The sequence below is a fragment of the Paecilomyces variotii genome (assembly GCF_004022145.1).
Source record: "Paecilomyces variotii strain CBS 101075 chromosome Unknown C8Q69scaffold_2, whole genome shotgun sequence".
NCBI classification, from domain to species: domain Eukaryota; kingdom Fungi; phylum Ascomycota; class Eurotiomycetes; order Eurotiales; family Thermoascaceae; genus Paecilomyces; species Paecilomyces variotii.
Window position 1 is genome coordinate 727932 of NW_021167141.1, and position 14570 is coordinate 742501.

Here is a 14570-nt window from a genome sequence, read left to right on the forward strand (position 1 = left end):
ACGAGTTCAGGCAGTCAATGCTCGTATCCCGTGGATCTTCTTGCGGGAGAATGACGCAGATCCTCCGCTGGGGCGTTCGATAAGAACGGGATGAGTTGCGCAATCTAAGGCGACTTCAGCACGAAAGAGAGATGGAATGGCCTTTAAAGAAAGAAAAATAAAAATATAAGAAGTAGAACTGTGATGCGCCAGACACAAAAGGCCCCTGCAGACAGCTCCACTGATCCAGGGCCAAGTCGACAGTTGTTCTCTGCTCCGGGGGAGGCTGGGCGTCATCGACGGGCGGAGAGAGCTTCACTCTACTTATCTTGCCAGTCGTGGTCCCATCCTCCTGTTTGCGGCTTTCCACTCCCGCCTTGCCTTTCAGATAAATAAGATAGATAGATAGATCAATGTCGGTCCATTGCATCTCAGAATAAGAGCTCCTCAGTCTGAAACACTGGCTGTTGAAGTATACAGGCTGTCTCTGTCTGCGATCACATGTGAACAAGGCGCCTTGAGCACTGACAACACGCCAGCACTGACTGACTGGACTTTAGCTTCAACGCCCCGCGCAGCACCAGCACTGTGCGTTGGCTCTTTTGCGAATAATATGACCTGCCTTGGTGCTAATTCTGTCGATACCCAGCCTTCTCATAAGTATACCTTCATTTTTCTTGACAATTCCTACTCGCTAACCCATAAAATGACTACAGGCTGCATACTCTATCTGCACACCGCTGGATTCAGCAAAATAAATGCAAGATCTAGATCAAAGCCTGATAGGAAACCCGTTATTTTATGATGGGCAGAACATTCTAGAGGATACGGACACAGAGCGCCAGGCAGAAAAACTGTTCTTCTGGCTAACAATTACCCATTGTGGCGGAGGAAGGTTCAATAATTCTGTACAATCATGTTTCCCATTTTTTTCTGACGCATCCCGCATATTCTTGGGTACCCGATAACTTTCTTGCATTACCATATAGGTGTGGTCTGGGATACCATACTTAGCCTACAATATACTACTCAAGAGAGATGACAATCTATTGGCCATTGGTATTTATGCCTCAAAGAGATCGATCGAGATAATAGCCTTGTAGTTAGTTAACTAGTGGCTATCAACTATTAGTTATGTTGCGCAGAGCCCCCAAGTCACGGATAGGTATTCTCGCCCGGTCGGCTTAGCGAAACGAACTATGGAGCGGACTAGCGAAGAAAGAAACAAAACAACTGACTTACTACTACTGTCTTAGATCGCTTTTTAATGCTTGACTGTCGAGAGAATGACAGATCACAACAAATGTATTTTTCCCCAGGAAAGGCAAGTCTGGACAGTTACCTAAGCTACGAGACAGCATGCTGCTCATACAAGAGAGTTATTAGTGATTAGTAGCCCGTTCGAGAGCTCACGCCTCTGGCGTCATGATTCGACGGGTGATAAGATAAGCCCCAGCTCTCTACGTAGCTATACCATTCGAGCTCATTGGCACATACGAAGCTTAGGTACGGAGTAATAATACTGGCCTCCTCTAAAACGTGCCTCAACTCTCTGCTGGCCGTGCAATGACTCTAATTAGTTGCCCATCATAGCAATGGAGGTGCGCACGATGCAGGGGGTGAGGCCATTGACGGTGCAATCGGAGTCGCGCGGCACTTGTCGATTTGCAAAGTGCCACCAGGACCGCAAACGGCCAGCATCCACGAAATCATATTGCGTTATGGTCGGGATGATCGTGGAGCAGCGAATACCATACTCTAGCACCCGAAGAGCGTATCAGTAGCTTGGTAGAGTAGGTACTCTGCGTCGTTGCAATAATATGGTAATCTAATAGTTAATCCATGATCTGCCGTCATCCAGCTTTCTTCTAGAGCCCAGTTTCGCCACAGATTATTGCCATGGCACGGTCCATGTTCGACCTCCACAATAGATAGGGGGGTTTGGTGCATCGAGAGTACGTCACATCCCTGGGCATGTTGTCTCGTGTCGCTGACTCGCCGGGGAGCACAAAACGGGCTGGCCTTCTAGAAGACACTTGGAAAAAGGTTCCTCGACCGATCGAAGCTTCCACGCGTCGATAAAGGACCCCCAGGCCGAAACAGCGGCGCTGGACCCCGCGTCTTGGAGCCGCCATCGGTGGGCAACATGAACTGTCGGAATCGAGTTTAAAGTGTCATAGTCATAAGTAGCCGTTGATCCAGGTGTGCCGACGGGGAAGGCCTGAGAAGGAGTCAGTCCATCTCGAGTCGACATAGACAGACAACGTAGTTAGTTAAGACGACGTAGAATAACCGAATGCCAGTCTAGCTAGCTAAGAGTCTGTAGACTCTCGAGTAGACGTACCATAAACTATTACTATTATTATTATTATTAGCTGCTCCTGCGTGCCTTGGGAAGTGGACGAAGGGGACGAAGGGGACACGCCCGGACCAGCACAGCATCGCACAGCTTCCGTCACTTCTTCTTGCTAAGTTACCTCCCCACCTCTCTCGACGGGCCCAGCAATAATCCAGCATCATCAATCACCCTGCATCACCAAAACCCTCCGGATCTGTCGTCTGTCCATCTCCTGGCTCTAATCTCTCTCGCGCTCTCTCTTCTCTTTTCCTCTCTCTCTCTCTCCCTCTGGCATTCTTCTGCTGGTCTGGCCGCTCCATTGCCTTCATCCGTGGTAACTGCTCGCCCCTAGCTGAACTGCTGGGGACAGTTGGATTCGACAGCTCCTCCTCTCTCATTCTCGCTACGCTCTCTTTCGCTGGGCAACCACCCCCCCATCCTCTACCCCCGTTACATCTCGGCTGTTCTCCCGCAACGACAACCCGTCTTCCCAGGACAACTCTCGCGACCAGACGACGAACGAACAGTCTCTCCCTGACGTGACCCTCGGTCTCAGCCAGCCCTGGGAACAAGGTCCAGCGGTCGACCAAGCCGTGAGCCCCGCAATCCACGGACGGGCGTCGTCTAAAACGGGACCTTAAGAAATCACATTGCATTTACAGCTTAAACGCACGGCGAGACTTTGGAACGCTGTCTTTCTGGTGCTCCAATTAGACAATCCCCCTCCCCGATACCCACTTCCCAGATGACCCAGCATCGACTCCCCCCCCTCCTCTCAGTTGCTGATCAGTCTTCGTATCTGTCACGCCAAATGTCGTTCGATACCCTTCCTCTCTCATACAAAAACGAGATAAACACCCTTAACCGGGAGGTTCTCAAACACCAGCCGTCAGATATCTTGCAGTTCTGCGCCAACTTCTTCCTGCGGCGGCTGGAGTCTCAGCGCGCTGAGTTCCTACTCGCTCAAGAGCAGTTTGGCCTTGGCCGGAGTCCTGGCCTCACCGGCCGCAGCGGTGATAACATGGCCGAAAGCACATTTCCCGGGACCAATCCCTGGGGAAAGAGCGGCAGCAACCTGTCAACCCCGCGCTTTCAGATGATCACAGAGGAGGACGAATTCGACATCACGTCACCGACAGACGCTACCTTTCAAGAGCTAAAGGACGCTCCGCCGTCAGGAGAGCTCTTTTCGGGATATCGCGCCGACTCCAACGAAGACCCCATTGCAAGCAGCCAGTCTGAAGAGGAGAATGAAGGAGGTGACTCGAGTGCTCCGCCCACAGGATTCCGCCCTGCTGGGACGCCGAATCAAGGATTCCCCAACAACTACGCCCTGGGACGACGTACATCAGTGTCAGCGGAGTCTCTGAATCCTACGTCGTCTGGCGCGGAGGGCTGGATGCCTCCATACCACCCGAAGACTGAGCAGCAGCTTGGCCGATTGAAGACAGCCGTGAGTGGGAACTTCCTGTTTTCTCACTTGGACGATGAACAATTCAAGACTGTGCTGAATGCGCTGGTCGAGAAACCGATTCCGGCCAAGGATATCAAGGTTATCGCCCAAGGTGATGCGGGAGACTACTTCTACGTTGTCGAGGAAGGATATTTTGACGTGTACATTCATCCTGCCGGTTCCGTGCAGCCCGGCCCCGATGGCTTGGGCAACAAGGTCGCTTCAATTGGGCCTGGCGGTTCGTTTGGAGAGCTGGCTCTCATGTACAATGCGCCTCGCGCAGCGACAGTGGTCTCGGCAGACTCCAAGTGCACCTTGTGGGCTCTTGATCGCATTACTTTCCGTCGGATCCTCATGGACTCTGCCTTCCAGCGACGTCGTATGTACGAAGCCTTTTTGGAGGAAGTTCCGCTGTTGTCGTCCCTCAAACCGTACGAGAGGGCCAAGATTGCGGATGCACTCGACACGATTAAATATCCTGCTGGCTCCACTATCATCTCTGAAGGTGATCCTGGTGATGCTTTTTATCTGCTGGAATCTGGCGAGGCCGAGGCATTCAAGCGTGGCGTCGAAGGCCCCGTCAAATCTTACCAGCGGGGTGACTTTTTCGGAGAACTGGCACTGCTAGACGAGAAACCTCGTGCGGCTAGTGTTATTTCCAAGACCGAGGTTAAAGTAGCCCGTCTGGGGCGGGATGGATTCAAGAGACTCATGGGACCGGTTGAAGATATCATGAGACGGACGGAGTATCCTATCGATCCGTCCAAGAGGACTTCAATTTAAAACTGATCCGCCACGGTAGAGAAGTGGCTCTGTCGCGGTTATACCCATGAGTGTATCCTTCTTGGTAGTGTCTCCCCAGAGACTTGGAAGAATACAGTCGATTTTGTGATCGATTCTGATGTCGCAGATATCAAGCAACTGCTGTCCCCTTGGACGCAGGAAACGAATGTGGCTGCAGGACATCCGGCTCCACATTCAATGCCTTAATACATATAGGATTTTTATTACCCTATACTTCCGTTCTGATCAAATATCATGCTTCTTTTTTGGGTCACTAGCTATTCTCACACATTCCCCTACTTGCGGTCTTTTCCTGGTCAGAGCTCGGCTGGTGGCATTGTCCCTTTGCAGGACCTCATGTCCTGTATCTCCAGCTAAAATATAGTCTTCTTATTCCTTCTGTCTCGGACTACTCCCTACTCTCTACTTTCTCCAGTCGAAAAGGCAGTCAGACCTGTCTGATTATCACATATACACTAGCATAGCCACTCTTTTTTCCTTTGCATTCTTTTATTCTCTCCCATCGTTTTCCGACTTGATTCACTCGTGGGCGATGAATCATGAGTTATCTACTGTTTTTCTTTTCTTTTCTTTTCTTTTCTCCTTTATTAAATCGTCTGGTCTGGGATGGAGTGTGTACCGTACTTTGTGGGATTATGGCTTAACCTTTTACCTAGTCTGTACTCAAATATATTTCATTTGACATCACTTTGGATAATTGGTCCTTTCTATAGTAGAATGTTTTTATTATTGTTGTTTTCTAGTAATGACTATATGTATGTGATATCATTGAAATGGCCAAGCCTCGCAAGCAGGAGGCAAGGCCTAGATAGTATCAGGAGTAGTAGAATTCATCTTCTGCTGTAAGACTCAACACCAGTACCTAGTTATATATAGTCTTTCTACAACAAACATCTCGTCATAATCATCATCATCTCATCGACCAACAACCAAATCACTCCTAACAACCCATTTCTCCCCACTAGTGACTCTCTTGCCCTCGTGGAGTAAACAGTGCTCACCGTGCCGATGCAGTAGCGCCATGCCGACCTCTGGAGCGACGGAGATCGGTTCCGGTGACCGATCCGTGGGTGTCGGGTCAGGGTAGAAGACGGTTTCGCCGCCGGAGCAGTTGGTGAGGTAGATGAGGAGGGTCCATGTCGTGCGAGCGGCTATGGGATTGTTCTGGGTGGCCGGTTTAAAAGTGAGGGTGTTGGAGTCGTCGTCTATTGTGGGAATGAGATTAGTTTGTTAGTTTGTTTTGTTGTTGTCATTGTTGGATGATTTCATAACAAAAATTGATGATGTATGAGATGCGTCGGAGAGTAATAATTGGGGGGGGGGGGGGATCAATGTCTGGACCGGGTATTATCAGGAAGAAGGGAATATATAGAATAATAAGAGTTTTTGACTCACAATGCTGCGCAAAGAATTGGCCTGGAGAATAACGATATATTCTTATATTCGGATTCAACCCCAGAGGATTCCCACCCCAAGTCTGACGAAGCATTGCTTGCGTGGCATCGCTGTCTAGACTGCCCTCAACCAAGTCCTTTAGTGCTGTCGAACTCCATAGCATCTCAGCAAATCGAGCATCGTCGATTTGAAACCGATCATTGACCCGCACGGCCTCTCCCTTTTTTGGCCTGCTGGGAGTGGTGATCAATGGTAGCGAGGCGAGGAATGAGACATAGTTTTTACAGAGGGTCGAAGTGAAGAAGTTGCGAATGATGTATATCTGGTCCTCTACGAGGGACTCGAGATATAGATCGGACGCGGGGACTAGAGGGCGCAGGGGAGGCCAGTTGGGAGCTGGCTCTTCTTTCTTTTGACCTTGGGTGGTGCCTTTAATTTTGATAGGTTCTTTCTTCGACTTTGGAGGCATGGCTGAGGGGAGGAGGGGTAAACAAGGCGGATCGGCCAACAAGTTTAATTCGAATATCTAGAGATTGTATTCTGCTTTTTGTTTCCCTTTTTGATCTCTTTTGCAGTGGAATGATGGCCTTTTAGTCTGCATGTACAGTTTGTTAGGGTGATCAACCAGCTTGTCTTGTCTAGTACGTGGCGGGATCGATTGGGTCCGGTCCGAAGAACGGGGAGAAAGAGATCAATAATAATCAGGTCGGAAAAAGTGATTGTCAATAGGAAGTGAATAATTTGAAGGATCTGTTGAAACAGATCTTTGTCTGAATCTCAAGGTCAAAGACGATTCTTTCTTTCTTTCTTTCTCCCAACCTCGAACAGCAAGCTTATTTTGAAGGCTTGAACTTGATAACCGAAACGATAACGAGCAACAGGTTAACTTAATCACGGGCTAAAGAGACTGGCATTATTATGGCATAGGTCCTAGGATAATACTCGAAGCAGGGACCACCAGCGACATCGACAAGGTTTTGCCAGTAGTGGACCAGAGCCAGCCAGAAATTAGAATGGACTGGCGAGGCAGAGGGCGGGGCAGGCTAGAAGAAAAAAGCCGGCAGAAACAGAGGGGAAACGGCAGGAGGGGAAGGCAAAGATCGACAGAAGAGAAAGAGCCAGCGGACGGGCTGGATCGAGGCCATCTGCTGCTTTCTCCTGGAGAATCTGTCAGACTGGCGAGATGGATTGATCGAGAGAAGAAGAAGAAGAAGAAGAAGAAGAAGAAGAAGAAGACAGACTTACTCTAGAAACCCCGTGATCGATGCCTGCAGGGAGCCGCGCAGCCGCCTGAGGCAGCCACGCTAGACCGCAAGGAGATATTTTCTGGCCAGGCCGCGGAACCGCCAAGCGTGATTGGCGCGGGATACGGGAAGCGCCAAGCGCCTTTTGCGCGTTTTCAAAATCCGCCCGCCAGTTAAGATTGAGACTCCTCACGATAGCCTCAAACCTCACCGCCCTGCTTTGGTTCTTCAGCCTCAGTATCCTGGCAGCAGCGTTGTCATGTCGTCGTCGCAGACCATGACAGCGCCAGCGGTGGGCCGTCGTCCTCCTGACCCGGGTCCGGACATGGCTCTCTACGACTATGCCGCTACAAAGCCCCAAGACAACATCTCCTCCCCGCGCGACGACTCCGCAATGCGCGCCCTGCATAATTCTGCCTTCGACGACATAGATGGCTCCCAGGACGACCTCGCCGCTCTCACCGGTGCTGCAGGAACCGCAATGGACCCGGAACATGCCCCTGGTCTCGCCGTATCGGGGGAACCGCAGACGCAGTCCGACGTTGACAAGCAGTCCGCCGCCAGCTCCCTTCTCGCTCAACTCCTCGGGAATCAGAATCAGCCATCAGGAACGCCAGCGCAAGGGAACCAACCGGAACAACAGCAGTCAGTTGACGTTTCGCAAGAAAATGGTCTGTCTCAGGGCCAGTCCTCGAGAGAGCAGCCGGAGCAGTCGATAGAGCTGCAGACAACCGAAACGCAGGATGCAATACTTTCCAGACCTGATCCGCAGAACTTTTCGAATGAGAATCAGATACAAAACGGCTCAGAGGACCAGCAGAACGGCGATCGGATGATAAAGGAGGAGCCCGTTTCGGGGACACTGGACTTCCCGGCACTCGATGGAGACCGTCCGCTCATGAAGCAGGACCAACAACATACGGACTTATTCCCTTCTTTCGACATGACTGCGCCCCCGAAAGATGCACTCGAGGCGCTTCAGCAGAACGAGATGCTCACTGCAAACTTCCTGTCTCAAGGCCTTGATATGTCTTCGCTGCCCGAGATACCCGGATACTCGCAAGCCTATCACGACGCAACGACATCCATTGCCGGCTCCGAACCCCGTATCCAAGCCTTCGCAAAACTCGAATTCGATGATGGCCACTTCTACGTAAACACCTACTCCTTTACTCTCGGGCGCGATGTTCGAGCGGCCCGAGCAGCCTTCCAACGGGAACTACAAGCACGACAAGCCATGGGAAGGGCATCCCGGACGAAGAGCTCGAGTGGTGGCAACACATCTCACACACCCAACCGTGTGAAACGTGAAGGTAGCGCCATAATAGGTAGCGTTGTCAGTGATCGAGGCGGTATTATGGGGTTTGATCCGGACGTCCCTCCGCATATGCCTGCGCAAAGAAGCAGGAGATCCTCAAACTCGTCCTTTGCAGAATCTGGGGCCTTACATGCCACACCGGCTCAACTACAAGCCAATCATACGGATTACAATGCCCTCGCTTTGCAGTCCCTTTACGAAGGTAGCGGAGACGCAAAACCTGTGGATACGTTAGCTTTGCTCCCGTCGCCTGACGCCTGTCCTACGATCCCAATTCACCCGCCTGCTACCGCTGATGGTAGCGCAGCTGGACACCGAGGGATCTCAAGGAAACACGTAAAAATCGCCTACAATTTCGACAAGAATTTCTTCGAGATGGAAGTCATCGGAAGAAACGGTGCCTTCATTGGAGCTGACTGGCTGGCTCCGGGTCAGATCAGACCACTACACAGTGGAGATTATATCCAAATAGGAGGAGTGCGGATACGTTTCTTGCTGCCGGATGTACCAATTGGAGAAACTGGAGCTGAAAGAGCTGAAGAGTCTTTCATGGAGGAAGAAGAAAAGGCCATCACTGCAACCTCCGTGGCTGAAGAAAGCGCGGTTGGAAACGAGATAGAAGCCACCGGAGAAGCTGAAAGCGACGTTGGAGAAGACAAAGACCAGTCAAAGGTGACTAAGATAGTCTTCAAGAACAAGGAGTCGGATGCATCGCAACCAAGACCATCCGTCGAAGACACTCCGGACTCGTCACAGCAACCTGTAAAGCGGCGTGGTCCTGGACGCCCGCCGAAGGATGGCATCATGTCAAAGCGTGAACGTGCAGAGATCGCAAGAGAGCAAAAACTTGCTGCGAAACGTGAGGCGAATGGCGGAGTCACCCCGCCTCCCTCAAGCAGATCGAAGGTTGGACGGCCACGGAAAGATTCCGATGGTGATGAAGCCAGTATCATCAAGCCCGAGAAACGGAAATACACCAAGAGGAAGAGATCTGATGGTACTTACGTGGATGTCCCGATTCCTTCGACAGAGGGTGGAGATCCAGCCCTCCCGATGCCTCAGGAAGAATATCCCAAGCCTCCTCCCGTCAAGAAACGCAAGCCATCGCGATCACCGTCTCCGAACTACCCTCCAGAGTCTGCCTATACCCCTGAGGACCTGGCGAAGCCGCCTTACAATTACGCTGTTCTGATTTTCGACGCTCTGACCGAATCACCCACTCCAATGACCTTGAAGCAGATCTATCGAGCTCTCAAGCTCAAATACCCTTATTTCCGCTTCAAGTGCGAAACAGAAGGCTGGACGTCCAGTGTACGGCACAATCTTAATGGTAATAGCCACCTGTTTATGCATGCTGAGCGAGACGGGAAAGGCTGGTCCTGGCAACTTCGTCCGGGCGCGTCGGTCGAGAAAGAGAAGAAGAGAAGGCCCTCGCCTCCTCCACCATCCCAACCTACGAATACTACAGTTGGTGCGCAGCATTACATGCCGCCTCCGAGCCAGAACTATTCCAATCCACAGAGCGTGCCAGCCCATCTCAGGAATCAGCAGTACCAGTTTCCATCGATGCCGACGAATCCGTACAATCCTCCAGCGCCTACACCTCAACATACAAGCCCTTACGCTCCCCAGTCGCCGTTCCCCATCACCAATCCTTTGCGAAATAATCTTCCACCTGCGTTTGCCCAGACTACACCTTCTACCTACACATCTCCTTACGCATCCGACCCGCCACCACAGCTCACACAACTCCAGCAGCAGCAACAACAGCAACCACAGCAGCAACCACAACAACAGCCGCAACAACACCAACCTCAGCTACCTGGAGGGGTGCCAATGCAGCAACACTCCCCCTATGCACCACAGATCCCGCCCCAGCTGTCGAACATCAATCCTCAGCAGCAAGCTCCGCCACAGCAACAAGTTCCGCCGGCACCACCGCCAATGCAGCACCAAGCCTCCCATCCACCGGAGCCGAGTCCGATGCCCATGGACAACCAAGATACTCTTTCTTTCAATGAGCGAGCCAACAAGGCCATTGACGACTTCGAAGCTGTGCTCATGGAAGACTATGAGGACAAAAACTATATCCGTGAAGTTCTCAAGAGTGCTCGTGCTCGTGCTCTGGGCCATGCTCAAGAAAGCTCCTTCCCTGGCGGTGAGCCGAAGGACGAAGCAGTCCTTGTCGATGCGTTGAAGAACTTGATCGGAAGTTTGAAAGAGGAAGGTAGTAATTGAGGTCGATCGGCTTCTGAGATTGACTGATACTCTCGAAGGACAATGTACTCATTCTTCGAGAGATGTCCTTCGACTTCTTGCTGCCGTTCGCACTCCTTTATTGAACGATTTACGAACTGGGCATATGATCTTTGTAGGGAGACCTATCTCTGGCTTGTTGGAATTTTGCTTGTTGCACCGATAGTAATCTTTCTTGTCTGCTGTATCTGGGAGCTCTGGGATAATCATACATCCCTTAGCTTACAGATCGCCTATGCGCATGCATGAGTATGAGTTACGGAAACTTCGTTTGATGATATCCACATGTGTTTGTTTTTGGGATCGCGCTTCTTTCTTTTTCCTCGCCCCAGTATTTGAAAGTAACCAGAACTTTCAAACTATCTACCTCAGGCGGTACCCTGTTTATATTGTTTATGTCTCCCCCACCTTTTCTTGCGGAGCATTATATCTTCCTATCTCCCGGGCGGACCCGGACCGGTGGGTGGTAAAGGATACAGAAAAAACGGAGTTCGTCAGGTGTGTTTCTGTTTATTTTCTCTCCCATCTCATGTTCTACTTACTAGTCAAGAACATGAGAGAACAAAAAGCAAATACTAAAGGAATGTTCTTTTCACTCTCCCCTGGGACTACTCATACTCTCAAAAAGAAAACCGGGCGTCTTCCAAATTCTACCCGCGCCAGTTTTTCTTTTTTTGTGTCTTCTTTTCTAGCTAGATTTCCGTCATTTATACCTTCCAAGTCTAGCTGTGTGGAAATCAAATCACGTCCAAGTCCCATCGATTTTGTCTTTCCCCGTGCACTACGCACGTTAAGCGTAGACTAGGCCTTCTATAAACATACTTAAGGTCAGATGGAGATTATCTATCTGGTCGACTCTTTTTTTTTAAGTAGCAGTCGGTCGAAGTTGGATTCTTTTTTCACGCTTTGCGCAATACTTCACTTCCCTTGGCAACTTTGCGTTTTAGAGAAGTATCCGTATAAGAAGAGAAATAAATGCTAGGTCCGCGGGAAATCAAGCAGCAGAGTTATACCACCGGTTATGTACTTAAATACAGCGTTGACTCGTCTCAAGTAGAAAAAAAGCAAATCATTCAAGTAATTCTTCGTGGATATATGAATTATTCTTTGGATAGCCAACCTAAGACACTGTATCGACGGCCGCCCATCAATAAAGGGGGGGGGAAGGCGCCTCGGCAATGGAAACGCAAGATATCAGACACACACAAGAGGAAAAGAAAAAAGGAACCGGTTACGCCATCCATATATGAAGGTAAGGTAGGAGGATGAGAGAGCAGGTACTTTGAGAACTGGGCTCAATAGTACAGGGAGAAGCGAATGGATGGCCAAAAAGGGGATTTCGGAAAAGGCATTCGGCTGGTTGTGGGATGGTGTGAGTTTGTGATATGTAGTGAGGATGATTTAACCCATGGCCATTTCTGCACGAAGTTTCTCGAGTTCTGCTTCCTCGTCCTCCTCCTCTTCTTGTTTTGCCTTGCCTTTGACTAGAGACGTGAGGTTAGATTCACATTGAATGTATAGACGGTGCACGTAATATGGAAGGAGTGTTGACTCACGCTCTCCGTTTGCCGCAGCAGGTAGTCTGTCGAGCTGATCTGTAACCGGGACAGTTCCCGTCTTGAGCATCCGCTCGTCCATTGCCTCCTGCTCCAGACCCTCCAGTTCGGCCTCGAGCTCGTCCTCGTCGGGCTGTTCGCCAAGTGGGTTGTTCGTGATAGCCGAAGCAATTTCTTGGCTGAGCTGGTGTTGTTCGCGGAGGGCATCCCTGTAGGAACGAGTTGATGTGTTAGCAAGGACCGATCACTCTCGGAGATATAGAAAGCGAGGCGAATATATCCTGACTGCAGAAAACGTACATAGTCTCGTCGACCTTGTCGATCGTGAGGTTGCCATGAATCTGCGCCATGGCAGCGCCCGCCTGCTTCATCGCGTTCAGAGTCTCCTGGTTGATATTTGCCGCTTCGATAGAGTAGATCTGTTGCTCTAACTGGGCGATCTGTGCACTCGTCTGTTCGAGATTCTTCTCATGGACCTTCTTCCGTCGCAGGGCAGTTTTGGCAGCTATGCAAGAAATCCTCAATCTATCAGCCTAACGTTTGCTCCCTCGCATGTTACCAGACATAGTCCGCAACTAACAATGAAATTATGGTAACTGTAAGTAGTAGATATCGAGGTTCCCTGACTTGCTACAAGATTCAAACATGCGGGTGTGATAGTCGACACGAATCACAGTAACATACCGTTCTTATTCTTCGAGATATTTTCCCTAGCAATCGCTTCCTGATCTGCCATCTGACTCTCCAGATACTTCTCCCTCTTCTGCAGCATATCCAACTGCTCTCGCAGCAGCAGGATGGCGTTCTTTGGCGCATCCTTTCTCTTCTGGGCTGACTGCCCACCGAACCAGCCCCACATCCTGACTGTTTTTGACAATGACAGAAATCGGAATAAATAATCGAGGGATAGGTTTTAAGATAGAGACTCCGACCTCAAAGCGGTTGCCTAGGGCCCTTCTGGACTTCCGCTAGGAGGGGAACCGCAGACAGGTGACTTCAGATAGCGGTCAGGCGGCAGGATAAACAGCCGTAGTTCAGCAAGAGACCGTGCGTAACAGTTCCCGAAGGACCGTTGATAAGTTAAACAGCGGCGAGAGAAGAAAGGAGCAAGTAAAACAGCGTAAGATCAACGGGATTTTCTGGAGATAGACAGAAGCCGAGCGAAAGATGGGCTTGCTTTCCCCTCTGTCCCTATGACATACGCGCTAAACCGATCGGAGAAGGAGCATCACGTGCCATCAAGTCTAACTAAACATCCCCGCCTGGAAGATCCTATCTCGGATTTTATCGACAGACGCGCTGGCTGCTACAAGGTCAATGAACCCTTCGACAGTACGCAGCTGAAATGACCAGAATGACTCGTTGAGTCTCATGGCGTCTTTTCTACGCTTGGCGGGATGAACGGCCCCATTCCCACCACCAGGGTATTTCTTTCGGAGATCGGATCTCTGCCACTCCACGCCAAAGTCCGCTTCCTGGGTTGGTACGTAAATAAAAACAAAACCAGTCAGAGTCCGCTAGAAGCAGAGATATTTCATCTCATAGATGCACGTATTTTCCTCAAGATATATCTACTGATAATAGTCACCACAGCGTAAGGAAATACGATGTCTCAACTGGCCATCTGATCCTCGAACACAATTATCCTCGAGCTCGAGGTCAAAATGAACCCGCAGCGGTTCGTGTCGACATCAATGTAATACTCGAGAACATGAAAGCAGATTATCTCAGAGTAGGGACGTGGCTGAATGTCCTTGGTTACGTGCGGGAGTCTCCGCAGGAAGAAAAGCAGATGCCTGTTACAGATTCCAGCTTGAGATCTGTATATATCGAAGCCATCATGATCATTCCCGCGGGAGCTGTGCGGGTAGGAGAGTATGAGCGCATCTTGCAAGATGTTCGTGAGATCAACCAAAGGGTCAAGCGACCAGCTCACGGTGTTTCTGGTTCCCATAGAGGTTAGGGGTGGCACAATGACATTATTGGTGCATTTTTATTGTATTATATAGAGATATTTCTCCAATAATACCTGAACAGCTATTTGGTATTTCTTCTGCTGTGATATTTTATGATTAACAAAGATGTATAATTCAGACCATCCCACATGTCTACTTCGCAATTGCCAAAAAATGAATCAGTCCCCGACGCCTTCTCTATGACCACAGCTTTCGTTCCTTATCAGAGACGACCAAACTAGCCTGAGTACAAAAAGTATCCATGCGTGATG

At 50.2% G+C, this 14570-nt stretch overlaps 6 protein-coding genes across 6 annotated transcripts; 4 read left to right on the forward strand and 2 right to left on the reverse strand.

Moving 5' to 3' along the window:
* Positions 1–3128: 3128 nt before the first annotated feature.
* C8Q69DRAFT_441694 (BcPKAR, component of the cAMP cascade : PKA regulatory subunit) lies at positions 3129–4553 on the forward strand (the record flags this gene model as incomplete). The annotated part of the gene is made up of 1 exon (XM_028628767.1): positions 3129–4553. The coding sequence occupies one exon, from the start codon at positions 3129–3131 to the stop codon at positions 4551–4553; it is 1425 nt and encodes a 474-aa protein (XP_028487147.1).
* Positions 4554–5454: 901 nt separating this feature from the next.
* C8Q69DRAFT_138879 (hypothetical protein) lies at positions 5455–6661 on the reverse strand. The gene is made up of 2 exons (XM_028625401.1): positions 5970–6661; positions 5455–5779 (listed from the first exon to the last, which is right to left on the reverse strand). Exons 1-2 carry the CDS (start codon positions 6436–6438, stop codon positions 5490–5492), a joined length of 759 nt encoding a protein of 252 aa, XP_028487148.1. The 5' UTR covers positions 6439–6661; the 3' UTR covers positions 5455–5489.
* A 766-nt stretch (positions 6662–7427) lies between these two features.
* On the forward strand, positions 7428–10896 carry C8Q69DRAFT_138988 (hypothetical protein). The gene has a single exon (XM_028625404.1). It carries the CDS (start codon positions 7473–7475, stop codon positions 10767–10769), a length of 3297 nt encoding a protein of 1098 aa, XP_028487149.1. The 5' UTR covers positions 7428–7472; the 3' UTR covers positions 10770–10896.
* C8Q69DRAFT_138918 (hypothetical protein) lies at positions 10896–11805 on the forward strand. Its single transcript, XM_028625402.1, has one exon. It carries the CDS (start codon positions 11023–11025, stop codon positions 11590–11592), a length of 570 nt encoding a protein of 189 aa, XP_028487150.1. The 5' UTR covers positions 10896–11022; the 3' UTR covers positions 11593–11805.
* Positions 11806–12122: 317 nt separating this feature from the next.
* Positions 12123–13618, reverse strand: C8Q69DRAFT_138927 (Snf7-domain-containing protein). The gene is made up of 4 exons (XM_028625403.1): positions 13028–13618; positions 12644–12848; positions 12344–12552; positions 12123–12271 (listed from the first exon to the last, which is right to left on the reverse strand). Exons 1-4 carry the CDS (start codon positions 13200–13202, stop codon positions 12189–12191), a joined length of 672 nt encoding a protein of 223 aa, XP_028487151.1. The 5' UTR covers positions 13203–13618; the 3' UTR covers positions 12123–12188.
* Positions 13619–13740: 122 nt separating this feature from the next.
* Positions 13741–14306, forward strand: C8Q69DRAFT_441698 (CST complex subunit Ten1; the record flags this gene model as incomplete). Its single annotated transcript, XM_028628768.1, has 2 exons — positions 13741–13826; positions 13937–14306. 2 exons carry the CDS (start codon positions 13741–13743, stop codon positions 14304–14306), a joined length of 456 nt encoding a protein of 151 aa, XP_028487152.1.
* Positions 14307–14570: the final 264 nt, after the last annotated feature.